The 15,154-nt window shown below is 28.8% G+C and overlaps 1 protein-coding gene across 2 annotated transcripts; it reads left to right on the forward strand.

The window, feature by feature from the left end:
• Positions 1-3,291: 3,291 nt before the first annotated feature.
• LOC137820469 (14-3-3-like protein) lies at positions 3,292-5,739 on the forward strand. Of its 2 annotated transcripts, XM_068624582.1 has the most exons (5): positions 3,611-4,276; positions 4,588-4,710; positions 5,244-5,360; positions 5,454-5,503; positions 5,560-5,739. In XM_068624582.1, exons 1-5 carry the CDS (start codon positions 3,791-3,793, stop codon positions 5,732-5,734), a joined length of 951 nt encoding a protein of 316 aa, XP_068480683.1. In that variant the 5' UTR covers positions 3,611-3,790; the 3' UTR covers positions 5,735-5,739. The 2 variants fall into 2 exon arrangements, with proteins under 2 accessions (XP_068480682.1, XP_068480683.1); XM_068624581.1 differs by having other exon boundaries at positions 3,292-4,276; positions 5,454-5,739.
• Positions 5,740-15,154: the final 9,415 nt, after the last annotated feature.

Below are 15,154 nucleotides of genomic sequence, written 5' to 3' on the forward strand. Positions count from 1 at the left end.
TTAACTGCAGATTTCTAAGGAAGATTGGAGATTTGGATTAAAGATAAATGATTTGAACTAAAAAAATAAAGATAGAAGGTCTCATAATGGAAAAAGATGCAAAGAAAGATTGGGCCTTTTTTTTATGTTTTATCATTTAGCCCATTAGCGTGACACAATAAACAACCTAACCCTAGAAAACTAGGATAAATATAGGGCTAGAGGCTCAACCTTAGTGTGCCAGATTGAGAGGAAAACACCATAGAGTGAATTGTAACCCAATTGGGAATGGAAGGTGCTAGAAGTATGCATGGCTAATTCTACCCTTTGGGATTAGTTGTTTTTATAATTATGCGAGGGATGGATAGTTAGGGGACATTCTTAGGGATTTTATATGTGAGGAATCGATATAAATGCTTTTTAAACGGGCATCAATTTTAATCAAAGAACTTAATATTGACATACTAATAAAAATACTTGAGAGTGAAAAAGATCAAACTAATCCTTATTTTTCCAATTGAAACAACTAATTCTTTGTTTGTTTTCTTATTGATTAGTGCCAACACAATTAATTCAAAACACTCTTTTAATTGTTTTGTTTTTTATATTTAGCGATTATTGTACTAGATAATTTACTGTTCCTTAGGGACAATTATTACTTCTGACAAACACGGTGCACTTGCTGTAACACAGAATCCAACCAGGGGAGCAATCCTCGTATTAGAAACCCTAAATCAGAAATTCGAAATCCCCAATTTGAATAACCTAAACCCTAATTCAGTATTCACTAAAGTAATGTAAGTACCATTCACGTAACTTACACGTGTCTGTCACATAAGCACCACTTAACGCTGTTTGGTGATATTTAACATAAATGACTATTTAGAATACATTTTAAAAAACTTAGGGACCAAATTGAAAAAACCACCGTACCAAATTGACTATTGACTATAAATATAGGGACGAAAAGATAATTAAACCAATTAATTTTTATTTAATGATTTCTAAGAGAGATGTTTAAATAAATCTTATTAAACTATTTATGAATTCAAAATATCAAATTGCCGGCATCATCTCTTAACAAAACATCCAAAGAGAAAAAAAATAAATCAAGTTGAATCTTTAATAGGAAAAAAATACTTAACCGAATAAATTTTTTGATCAACTTAACCTAACCATTCTATTACTACCTTCTTAGGATTACATTTCAGCACAACAATACTTTAATTATCTTCAAACCTTAAAGAAAATTAAGAGAAAAATAGAATTTAGAAATATAAAATTTCTAATAAATATAAAGAATAACATTTATAACTTTTCTATAAATTATCTATTACTTTCTATTTAAACTTTTTATCTCTACTAAAATTTTAACTCTTATCTAGGTTTTTGCTATAAAAAATCAAGATTATCTCTGAATTATATTATACCATAAAAATACTATTTGTATTATTACATCTCTCAGCTGATAACAAAAATTACATCTCTCAAAATATATAATTTTATATATTTATATTTAAAAAAATCCTAATCAAACGTTTAAAACTAATATTATTATAATGTTAAGTTATAAAAAAAAACTAGTAAGTTCTACCAGGTGAAGGATAATTTATAAAAGAAAAAAAATGTTTTGTTGCCTCATTAGCTTTAAGTCGTAACTTGTTCTCAGACCATAATTTTTTTAGGGAAGTTTATCTAATACTTGTTAGAATAATTCTTGAAAGCGACCAACAGTTTTCAAAGGATAACATGCTTGTGGTTTCTAAATATTTTGTAAAGTTCATTATAGTTATAGTGACATTTTCTAAAAAAAAAATTATTATAAAAATTGAGTTGCAAAACGGATAATTGATAGTCATATAACTTAACAACACTATCTCAATGGAAAGTGATTGAAACAAAACATATATATATATATAATATATATATATATATATATAACAACATTAATAATAGTAGTAAAAATAAATAATGGATGGTTTCTTTTCCTCTTTCTTAGAATAGAAATCACGTCTTTTTTTTTTATGTAAACTTATATTATGTTATTGAAATAGATTTTTTACAATATAATTTCGCTCTTGGTATCGATACATGTTTTAGTCTATTGTAAATATTGTGCCCCAAAAAAACATGTTTATTTGTTTTATAATAATATAAGATTTACCGATTATTTTGAAAAATATCTATAATTTTTAAAAAATTTCAAGCATTATTATAAATTAAATATAATATATTTTGTATTGTGGAGTGACAAATGAGTTTTCGATATATTGATTATTTGGTAAAAAAAGACAACTGACAAGTAACTAATCACTCCCTACACAGAATTAGGGATGATTGGACTTTTATGGATTTGACACAAACTTGTAAGAAAATTATAAATAGAAGACGATAGAAAAAAAGGTATTAATTCTATAATTATTGGACATACTCATTGTTGACTTCAGCGTCTAGTATTTTTATAGGTGTTATTACATATTTATAATTTAAAAATAATTTGTAAAGTTTTTAAATTTTATTTTTCATGTTACTCGTTATACTGTCTTAAATTTATTTTACCAATATCGAAATATTACTCGAACAAAATATTAAAGTTCTAAAATATATATAACTATATTATAACTTTAATAATTATTAAAAATAAGGATATTGCAAGTTATTTTGAAGTGAGCGTTGTCCGTGAATTGGGCACTTGATTGAGTTTTTAAGGTGGAGTGATCTACAATAATTGGCTTACTCAAGAAACATGTTTTATTTATGTATCAGAAGTTTTACTGATTGGGCTTTGACATCAAGCTTAAAATATAAGGATCCTTTCTTACTGAACCTCCCTTCAAAAGGTTTATTGGTCAACATCTGTTGGGTGGAAAAGTATAAATAAATAGTTTTAGCAGTTGACTTTTCTGACGGTACTTATGGATTAACTTCTCATTGGGTCCAACAGTTCAAAATCCCTAATAAAGTAAGAAAATCCTATAATATAATTTATTTAATTATTTTTATGATTGATTTGAAAGAGGTTAGTGTAGTGTTTAAAGTAAAGTTATTATATTAACTTCAAAGTAGGGTGACATAATGTTTGATATGGAAAATGTGTTGGAGGTTGGGCAGAGTAGAGCGTAGTGGCTATTGTGACCTACTACTACTTTGTTGATTCTTAATTAAGGAGGACCGAGGAAATAAAAAGAAGAAGAAAAGTTACAGTGAAAAGCACTTTTAAGGGCCTAGTCGAATCCAATATTGAAATGGGCCCATTACCAACTAACCCAGCCCATTCCTTTTCCTTTCCCTATTAGCCATAATTGAATTTTTGAATGGGAAACCTTTTTTGGTTCAATTCATTCAAAGTTGAAACTTTTGAAACCAACGAAAAGGAATATTATTCCCGGTCATAAATTAAATTAAAAGAAGAGAGATTCGTAAATGCCAGAGTGTGAGAGAGAGGGACTCACCAACCTTTCCGCCACACAACAACAGCACAGAGTATCAAAACCCCGTGTCAATGACAGCTGTCTCTTTTTCTTAGTTTGAAATTTAAATTTTAAATTAAAATAACAACAACTTCCAATTTTCAGATATTAAAATTATTTCCAAATAAAAGTTCCTCATCCAACGGTTCATATTCGATCGCCAAAACAACCCACCCACGCTTCTCAAAACGCAATTATCGGACGCCATACCCTCAAAACCACCCTTTCCCTTTCGTCGATCTCCGTCTCCCTCATCGCTTCCTCCCTCTCTCTGTCTCTCTCAGTCTCTCTCTCGCTCTCTAATCCCTAACCAGATCTCGCTCTCTCTCCAGGATTCAACAATGGCGGCCGCTCCCACGCCTCGCGAAGAGAACGTGTACATGGCGAAGCTCGCCGAGCAGGCCGAGCGCTACGAAGAGATGGTGGAGTTCATGGAGAAAGTGTCCGCTGCCGCTGATAACGAGGAACTCACCGTCGAGGAGAGGAACCTCCTCTCCGTAGCCTACAAGAACGTGATCGGAGCGCGTCGCGCCTCGTGGCGTATAATCTCCTCGATCGAGCAGAAGGAGGAGAGCCGCGGCAACGAGGATCACGTCGCCGTCATCCGCGACTACCGATCCAAGATAGAGTCCGAGCTCTCCAACATCTGCGACGGTATTCTTAAGCTCCTTGACTCTCGCCTCATTCCCTCGGCTTCCTCCGGCGATTCCAAGGTCTTCTACCTCAAGATGAAGGGCGATTACCACAGGTACCTTGCCGAGTTCAAGACCGGCGCAGAGCGCAAGGAGGCTGCCGAGAGCACTCTCGCTGCATACAAATCCGCTCAGGTTCGCCTTTTTTTTCCCTACTTTCCATTTCTTATTTTTACGATTTCGTGATTCAGATCTGTTCGACTTATTATCCAGAATTGCGATAGTGAGTTGTAATTTTACTATTTTTTTATCCTGTCTGTGAAATCTGTATGATTGTGGAGCGGTTAGCTAATGTGAATTTGAACTGCTAATTGTCCAACTGCACACGAAATATCCGTGCGTTTATATTCTGTAAAATTGGAATTGAACGATTTTCGTTGTAGTGTTTTTTATTCTATCTTTTCATTTATTGTTTGGAAGTATTAAAGTGTTTCGTTGTTTTGCAGGACATTGCCAATGCCGAACTGCCTCCAACTCATCCAATTAGGCTTGGCCTTGCTCTTAACTTCTCTGTATTTTACTATGAAATCCTTAACTCTCCCGATCGTGCCTGCAACCTTGCAAAACAGGTTAGATTTAGAGAGAGTGAATATTATGGCCTTTGTTTTCATATGTATATCTGTGGTTACTATATTTTGAGCAGACTTTTTTATGTTTTCCGGGGAAAAGGATGGAATTGGGCCCTCTGCAGTTATTATTGTCCATTAATAACTTTATGTCAACTCCAAATTGCATCTCGTTAATGTTGATGCAACAATGATGTTACTTGTTGGATTCTAGCGTCTAAATATGGAACGTTACAGTTGTTGATACCTGTAGCTAGAATGAGTTGTCAAATGTTTATTGGATTTCACAATGAATTTTGGAAGTCTGATAATTGTAGCTAGCATACAACAATCTATCAACATTTGACGACTTAATCTGGGTATTGTATAGAAGGGGCACCTCACCTGAGTATTACCGTGGACTATATTATTTTTAGTCTCTGACTTGAAAGTTTTCTGATACAAGTTGCAAGAGCATAATTTTTAGTATCGAATGCTCTGTTTTGATGGCTTATTTCGTACTCATCAAGAATCTTTTTCCTTTTCATACGCACTAGGCTTTTGATGAAGCGATTGCTGAATTGGATACACTGGGAGAGGAGTCATACAAGGATAGCACTTTGATCATGCAACTGCTTCGTGATAACCTCACCCTTTGGACCTCTGACATGCAGGTATTGATTTTAGTTTGCCACAGCTTGTCCAACACGATCTTTTCGTTTTCTTATCATTAACTTATTGATGATATTGGTTTACTGTGGCTTCAGGACGATGGTGCAGATGAAATTAAAGAAGCAGCACCGAAACAGGATGATCAGTAAAGATGTTTTACTGCTAATTAGAATTGAACTTCTCCTCTATATCTTTTTGAAGGGAGGTGTTTGTCGCTAATATCTTTGGTGCTGGGATTTTAGGCATTCATGTCTGTTATGAATTGTGGATGTACTGGGCCGTTTTAGTTTGTCCTTCCATTTTCAAGTGTTTTTCCAAATTGCCTATTTTATTAAGGACACTTTTAAGTTTTTATTTTATGGAATTGGAATTTTAAGATTCTCTTCTATCTAGTCAACTTGATGTCACCATCTTTTTTATTGTGAGGATTAGCAAGATCTGTGTTCACTTTGAAACCTCTAAATTGGAATTGGTTTTGGTTTTGGTTTTGGTATTGTACGTTTTAAATATTCTGAGGGTTGTACATTTCATTCTGATAAAGCGTGAAGAACTTCTGCTCCTATTTTCTAGGCGTAACACCTTCGGCGTTGAAATCCTGATTGTTGATTTATTTATTTTTAACAATTCTAGCAATGTATTCTATACTATTTAAATATATCTTTTTAAAAGTTTATGAAATATTACAAAAGACGGGTATGAGTATATACGAGTTGTAAATAAATGTAAAGTATTAAATAAATAAGAGTAGTAAATAAGCTTAGTATTAAGTAAATGAGAGTAGTAAATAAACAAGTATTAAGTAAATGAGAAAGGCTCCAAGAGATTATATTTATAGACGTAAGGGTCTATAACGTCTACCAGTTTTAGTCATAAGGAGTGATGTTGATCTTTACGATTCAGTTATAAGAAGTGATGTTGATTTTTACATGATGATTATTTTCTAAATAAGGAGTGATCTCGATCTTTACAGTTATAGAGGATGATTATTTTCTAAATAAGAAATGATGTTAATCTTTACACTTATAGAGGATGATTATTTTCTAGAGAGATACACGGATAACTGCTCCATGTTTATGTTTATAGGACTAGTACACTACTTCTCCAAGTTTGAAAATCTGACTTTAAAGAGGTCGAGCTTGAGCTTTTAGTTATTATATAAATAGTCTTATAGACCAACCATTTATAACTCAATCAATGATAGGAGCAAAGTGTGATAAATACCATAATTGTTGTTAATTTATGATAAATAATAGTTATAATAAAACAAATCTTACATGTATTAATCAAAAGATTTTAAACTTAATGATTAGATATACATTTTCGAGGAGTTGTGTCAATGTAACGGTTGACGTTTCATTTAAAGTTGTGATCAAATAGTACATTGTGTAATTGAATAATTCGTTTATTTTTTTGGATGAAAGGACACGTTGTCTAAAATGTGTACATTGAACTTCGAAAAACTTTTTTGAACTTCTTTTCGCACTTATAGTGGTTTTTTGGAAACAATTTGTTTATTTATGTAAATATTTTTTTCCCTTTTTATTTGACCTTTCACTTTGCTTCTCTGAAATTTATGACGCTTGTGGTGTTGTCCTTTCGTTTGTGTATTATGTTCCACTTTGTCTTCGTGTAGTTCTTTTTTCTCAAGGTACGTCTCAATGTCTTCCTCCTCTTCATCTTTTGATTTTTTTTTTCTTTTAGTAGAGATAGCCCTCTAGTGAATAGGGATGTTGATCCTATAGGTTGAGGCTCTTCGTCGACTCGTTCTCTGTTCAAGGTGATTCCTTGGAAGTTGAGTCTTCTCTAGTGACTTTGGTTGAAATTGCGCCGCCTGCTAGTGTTGTCGTAGCCTTTGTTGTTACTCCACTTGGGTTACCCAAGCATAAAGCTTATACCTTAAACACTATTAAAATCCATGAAACCATTATAGTAAAAAGGAATAGCAAAGGCAAGTTTTCCACAATCTCTAATCCTGAGTACTCTTGGGTACTCGACGAAGTAAACAACTATGTTTCAATTTTTACTTCTAAAGTGAAGGTTGGAGAGTTTATCTCCTCCTTCGATATTTGTTCATATTCTTTGTTCGACTTCGTTTCGGCCAAACATTGTTCTTCATTTGACCGAGTCTTCATGAAACCTCTCCTTAATGAGATGATTTCACTTTTGTATATGAATACTTATTCAAATAACTTGATATTTCTTTCCCCTTATCTGCTCTTGAGTGTTGTATGCTCACAACGATGAATGTGGCTCCTAGCCAACTTCATTTGACATTAGGGCTTTTCTAAAGGCCTTTCAAGTTTTGTGCCATCATCTCCACATCAAACCAGCCACAAACACTTTCATGTGTTTCAACCGGCTAAAGCATGGTGAAGAAGTTTTTCGGATATCTCTCAACAGGGCTCAAATTGGGTCTTTGTTTACCATCTATGACATTGACAAGGCTTGTAAATGGCAAAGGTCTCCTTACTGTTCCTCGGGCAGAGGATCCAATGACCATTTTCATATGTAATGTTTTTGTAAAGTGTTATTTTAATATTTTATTGATTATTCTTGTTTCTTTTTGCAGAGATTATGGGGAAAGAATTTCATTTGAAGAAAATGTTGGCTATGGAGCGGGAGCTTCAAAGGATTCTAAGGTGGACGACTTCACAAAAGATGGTTTGCAAAACCCAAGCAAGAGTCTAAGGGTTGATGTTGCTAAAGTTGATTTTTCGACTTCTAAGAAAACGGAAGTAACGCCCAAGGACGTGTTGGTGCGAGTAACAAATATTGCTGGGAATATTAATCAGGCTCGAGTGGCCACTCAACAAAGTACTCCTTAATCACATCGATAAATATACCTATTTCCTCTTAGTCACATTCTTCAATGTATTAGGGTAATTTTCTACGGAAAGAGGGGTCAAGTGTCTTGGCTTAAACACATCTCGACAACTGCTTCTAGCTCCAAATCATTGTGGCATGTGGGAATGTAAGCAAATGAAGTGTGATTCAGCGAAGGGTTCTTAATCCCTATGATGTTAGGTTGATTAATTTTGTTGCCCTATGAATAACTTGGATGGAGTTGAGGTGATGTTGGTGAGGTGTATGACTGTGGTGCATCATTACAAAGAGATGATTGGAAAAAGCCTAGAGGGGGAAGCTCGGCTGCGAGCGCTCGAGGAAAAAAACAAAAAGTTGTTAAAAAATAAGGTTGAATTGAATTTTGCTTCCAAAACTCAAATGTTAGAGGTTGTACAGAGCGCACTCAAATCAAATCTTTGGAAAAGGAGATCTAGCTTATATAGGCTACTTTAGAAAGCGTAAAGGAGATTTCCAAGAAATCATAAGAGTTGTTTAAAGATAAATTAAAGGAAGCTCAAGTCTGAATAAGCCAATATGAGGTGAGAAGGAAGAGGCCGAAACTTGAATTGTTATTTTATTTTATTCATAAGAAATACAAATTATTTTCTTCTACACCAAATGAAGTCTACATTTTCCTGCCACACTGTCATCTATTCACGTGAACTTTTTTTAGTGGTACTAGTTTACAAATAAAAGTGTTATCACCACTCGTGAATCAAATTAAAGATGGATAGGGACGTGTGTTGTGTTTGGATGTGTTGTATAATATTCATGTTTAGAACAACTAATTAATGAAGAATTACATACTAAGAAAGGTGAGGATGGAAAGAAGGTGCACATGAGAAGAAATGAGAGCAATTGGAATGTGAAGTTAGGGAGCTTACACTTTGCCTTTACATAGAAGGTTAATCACGTTGTGCATAAATATGTATGTGTAGAATAAGTCTCATAACCGATTATGGTTCCTTGCATAATCAGTTATGGAAGTGAGACATTGTGTGACAAAAAATTCAAATATGCATTTTCTTTATTTAGACATGATAATTACATTTTTTTAATTGTAGTGAATATTTTTTACAAAAATACACACATTTATTTATCAAACAAAACTTAATAATATATTAATCTTAACAATTTCAAGATAAGAATATTTGTAAATAAATAAATTATACAATTAAATTTAATTTATTTTTCAGTCACATCAGTCAAATTTGTTGAATTAAGGGGAAGCTAAGTTCAAGAGGGAATGAATTGTACTCAGTAAGATTTTTGCAATAAATGGTTTATAATAATTATGACAGAATTATTTCAATAGATTGTTGACAACAGATTGATCTTATAGAGAAGTACACTAATTAAGAAAATTAATTTGTTTTATTAAAAAATGATTAAATTCTTTAACACACAAATGTTAAAACAAAATCTTGTAAATCATAAACACAGTTCGAAAAGATTTAAATTTGTTTTAAGAAATAAATTTCTGAATAGATTTGACTCCAAGAACACTAAAAGAATCTTTATCTTGGTCCCAAACAAATATAGAATTATAAAACAATAGGTAAGAGAACAAAAACACCTTGACTATGAACCAAGAAATACAACAGACCTCCCAAATCACAGCAGAAATCTTTGACCTCTATCTAGATGATGAGGATTTGACTCCAAGAATACTTAAAGATCTTTCAAAGACTAATTCTTCCAAAAACTTTCTCACTAAGGTTCTCACATATGTAAAAGTGTAAGTTGTATGAGTAACTTACTTTTTTTCTGAAGTAATGCAGTCCCTTTTATAGAGAAATAACATAAACGATTTTTAAACAAAATGGTGCAGTTAAGTAAAATCAACCTCTTAAAAAATCGAAACAATTTGTTGATTTCACTTAAAAACTATAATGCATGTAAAGTGATTTTTCTCAATGAGAATATACTCAAATTGAAAATTTTCTTATTTTACATATTAAAATGTGGTTTTCAGTATATAAAACATATTGCAAAAAACTCTAAAAACATTTCAGTATTTTCAATAAATTGATTTACAAGATAACAGATTAAAAAATTATAACTTTTCAATAAACAAAATTAATCAGTTGAAAAACAATCTAACAAGTTGAAAAACATTCTATTCTTGGATCAATCATCATTCATAAAGGTAGACACATAAGGCAACAAGTCTTTAAACAAGATTTCATCAAACACTGAAGTTGAGATCTTTGAGATGTCTAACAAAATTAACTATAAATTTTTCATATATATATATTCAAATAACCTCATTTTTTTTTCTTTTTTCATACATATTTTTAGATGAATATATTTAAATATTTTATAATTATTTATAATCAAATTTTATTTAATTTTATAAAAAAGTAACAATTTTGTATCTACCATATTGTCTGATAATTTATATGTTTTCAACGGTTTTTGAAATAATATTTTAATTCGTACATTTTCCTGCACAAATAAATAATTTAATTTAATTTTTAATTAATTTCAATGACAAAAATATATTTGTAATCTTATTTTTTTATTTAAAAAATATTTTATTATCAAAACTAATTATATTATTCACAAATTTTTATTATTTTTTTATTTTTTTAAATTCAAATCATCTTTCTTTTCCGTCCCTTCTCTTTAGAATCCAACTTTTTTCTCTCTTCTAAATCTATTCTTCAATCCAAAGAAAGAACTAAATTACAACAAATATTGGCTAAAATCCTTAGGAATTCACTTCTTCCTCTTTTTCCTTTTCACAATTTCCCTCTCCACTTTTCTCTTTTTATAATTTTCCTCTCCAATTCAAACACCTGTTATATTTTTATTCTTCTAATTAAAACACAATACCTCCGATCTGCATTCTGATTTTAGAGTTAAAAATTAACAAATCAATAGAGAAAATTGTTTGAAAGAAATATTTTGTTAATTAGAAAAGTAAAACGGAAAACGTTAGAAAAGGTAAGAAAAAAAGATAACGAAAGGGTAAGATAGTATATTACTTTGCTCCAGGCTATGCCATATTTCATGTGAACAAGAAACATGACTGAAATTGCATTCCTATATTTTTAAAATATTTTTCATTGTTGTTTTCATAACACTTATACTGTTACATTTAAAGATACTTAACATTCCATTATATAAATCATACAATAATAATATTTTAACAAAGTTATCATTTATAAAGTTGGTTTTTCAACAGTTTCGTTCCTATCATTTATACTATTATTATTAATTTGTATTTTCATTGTTTTATGGTTGAAAAAAGGAGAGTGTATAATGGAACTCTATTGATTTCTTGGAAGTTATAAAAGCTACAAATATGAATTATTCAAAATGGTTTGAAAATTTTGAAGCAGTTATTGATGAATTGTTAATTATAAAACATTTAAAAGAAATGTTTTGAAATCAAATATGTGTAAAAAATATATTAACATTGATGACATCTTTTCAGTTCATTTTTAATTAAATGTGTGATGTAAATTTTTAAATATTTGATTTACCCTTTAAATCATTAAATGTTAAACCATTTATTAATTACTTAATTTAAAAATATTTATTTGAATTTGACAATAAGACATACTTATTTTTATTTACAATGAAAAATCAATGTTATACCTAGTTATTTGTAAAATAGTTTTGTTATAATTTTTTTTATTTGGATTGAATGAGAATTAACTTTACTCTTACCTATCTCCATTCTTAATGGAAAATCAGAATTGTGTAATTTTTTTTTTGTATAAATTTCTTTCTTTTATCAAATATTTCTTATTTTTAATTAATTTCTTTATAGTTTACATGTCATAAAAATAAGATATACATGATATCTTTAGCATGTAGATTATTACACGGATTTTATTATATCTTAATTACTTCTAAATAATCAAATACAAGATTACTTGTGTGGTTATTCATATGTAATTTTTTAAATAGTTAAATATTAAATATAAGATAACACGGTTGTACATGTATTTAAACAATTAATATTTTTTATGTATTTTTATCCAAATAACTTTAAATGATGAAATACTAAACATAAAATAATGAGTATATATATATATATATATATATATATATATATAACACAACGTTTTCATATATAAAGATAATGTAAAATAAAATAGTATAAACTATTTAATATAGTTTTTTAAAAATGTTATTTCTAAAATTATGAATTAAATAATAAAATTGTGGTTTATAAAATATGATCTAAAATTGTGGTTTATAACTATTGTAATTGGAACTTTTGAATCACTCTATAGCACACTCCTGATTGTTGTGTTTAAGCTAATTTTGTGACATAGACTTTAAAAAAAATAAAAAACATTAAAATTTATAGTTTAAAATAATAAAAAACAAGACATTTAATTATGAGTATTTTAAATTATATTTAATTAAAGTTATTTTTAATATAGGTAACGATTATTAAAATATGATTTCTTTATCCACATTTATAAATAAAAATTCAAATCAAACCTTCTTTCTAAAATTAAGATACAAATTATTTTTATTATTGTTATTGATAATATTATTAATTGATCTTACCAATCTTATTTTTTTCTTTTGAATTTGTCGACTTCTCAGTTTTTTATCTCGAGTTTAAACTTTTGATTTTATTATTCATTAATTTGGACTTGAGCTTGGATATAAGTCATGAATTCTCACTCAATGGGCTGGATCAACTGGAACTCTCGGTCTATGGTCTCGATATATGCTCTCGGGTAGGTATATGTACCTATAAGGGGCTCCGATGATAAAGTCATAATTGATTTTAATTAATTATTAGATAAAATTTACTATACTTAACTCTTGAGTTGATCACCTATTTATAATACTTTCTTATTGGGTCTTAAACCCAATTAGGTTTTTACTCTTTCTACCTAATATTCATTAAACATACTACTCGGATTTAGACCTATTTAATCGCTTTGCTACAATATTTTACTATTTAATTATTTATTAATTTCTGTTTAATTTTTAGTCTTATTGTCGGCTTTTTAACCTTTCAACCTTTCGGTCATTCGACCTACACAGTATATTATTATTATTATTATTTATTAATAGTATTAACAATAATAATATTAATAATAAAAATATAATAATAATAATAAAATTATCATAATAATAATAATTATAATCATAATATTATTATTATTATTAACCATCCTGATATGATAATAAAAGTTATCTATTCTCTACAACAACATATTACTAATAATAAAAATATAATACAACTACATTCGAGAATACCACAAAAAAAATAACAAACACAACAAGACAACCAAATTGAGCACAATCCAACCCTTATATTTCATATTTAGAATGCATAAATGAAAATCATTACATAGTAAAAACATTACTTAGTTAGTATCATATATCACAAGGTGAAAACAAATGAGATGGTGATTAAGAGAACAAATATATTTTAGCTTAAACTAGGTAGCAAGAGATAAATATTTCCATTATTTTACATAAAAAATAAAAAGACATGGTCACATATCATTTTCAAAAATATTTATTCCAAAAGCAAAATTTGATACTTATTACACATATGATGCTAATTTTTTTTGCCGGTATCATCTTTTAAAGTTTTCAATTTAGCAAAACTTTAATTAATTTTTTTAAAGACTTGTATCACTATTGTTCTTACAAGGCTTGTTTTAATATAACATTTTTCTTGTATTTGTTCACCAAAACTCTTCAGTTACTCGACTTTTCAGTATTTTGGCATATTTCAATTGTGATCACGAATTCATGATGTCATGGGTGAAAGAACTTGCAAAAAGCTCTATGATGATTAAGTTAGTTTCAATTTTAAATATATCATACTCTTGGATATTAGGTTTTATTAGTTTTATTGGACCAGTTTATAGTATTTATATTACTAGGTCCAAGTTTTGTCCTTATTAATTTATCATTAATTAACAAGTAATCTAGGTCAACATTATGAAGGATGTCTTGATCAACATTCGAAAGGTGGTCAAGACAAGATGTTACGTGTTTTTTTTAATCAGCAAAGACAAAATGTTATGTTAAAGTGAATTAATGACTAGAAGACCGAGAATCAATTTAAACATTGAAAACTGGTTGATTCAACTATATGATCATGTCATAGAACTTACACAATAGATGAATATTTCAAAGGTGTGTATTGATTCATTAAAATCAATCATCATTTATATTTATTTACTCTATCAACTAATTTGTTAAAAGAATGTTCTCTTATATCTATTCTTAAGTCCTTCGAGTAACCAAAAAAGCTTTAACCACTACACAAATCTTTTGTCATATTATAATTTTTATTATACTTATTATTATTATTAATATTATTAATAATATAAATATTATTACTATAATTTATATTATTAATATTATTCATAATATAAATATTATTAATATTATTAATAATAATATAAATATTATTACTATAATTTATATTATTAATATTATTCATAATATAACTATTATTAATATTATTAATATCATTTATATTATTAATATTAGTCATAATATAACTATTATTAATATTATAAATATTATTAATTTTCACTTTTTATTATTTTTTAATTAAATTTGAAATAAAGTTTTTTTTAATTAAAATTTTAATACATTACATTCAGATATAATCTTTATGTAACACTTTTTATTATTTTTTTAATTAAACTTAAAATAATGTAACAATTTTTTTTAATTAAATTTTTAAATATCTTGCATACGGATGATATCTGTATGTAATAACTTTTGTTCTTTGAATTAAATTTTAAATATCTTACATATGAATTATATCATGTTATTATCCACGCTTCATGAAAAGTTGCAGAAAAAATTTGTATGTAATGTTTATTTACATACTTAATAGAGTCTGTATGTAAATATTCATATGTAACGTTTCCTTTTCATACCGAATCGATATGTAATTTCAGATTGTTTTTCTATGATAAGTAAGTTTTTAATAATAATCTTC

This window comes from Phaseolus vulgaris, chromosome 9, assembly GCF_000499845.2.
Source record: "Phaseolus vulgaris cultivar G19833 chromosome 9, P. vulgaris v2.0, whole genome shotgun sequence".
Classification (NCBI taxonomy): domain Eukaryota; kingdom Viridiplantae; phylum Streptophyta; class Magnoliopsida; order Fabales; family Fabaceae; genus Phaseolus; species Phaseolus vulgaris.

Excerpts from the sequence above, each read along its gene's own strand:
- LOC137820469 (XM_068624582.1), top strand. The coding sequence starts at position 3,791 with ATGGCGGCCGCTCCCACGCCTCGCGAAGAGAACGTGTACATGGCGAAG. Across the intron at positions 4,277-4,587 it reads CTGCATACAAATCCGCTCAG|GACATTGCCAATGCCGAACT; the intron begins GTTCGCCTTTTT and ends GTTGTTTTGCAG. Across the intron at positions 5,504-5,559 it reads GCACCGAAACAGGATGATCA|GGAGGTGTTTGTCGCTAATA; the intron begins GTAAAGATGTTT and ends ATCTTTTTGAAG.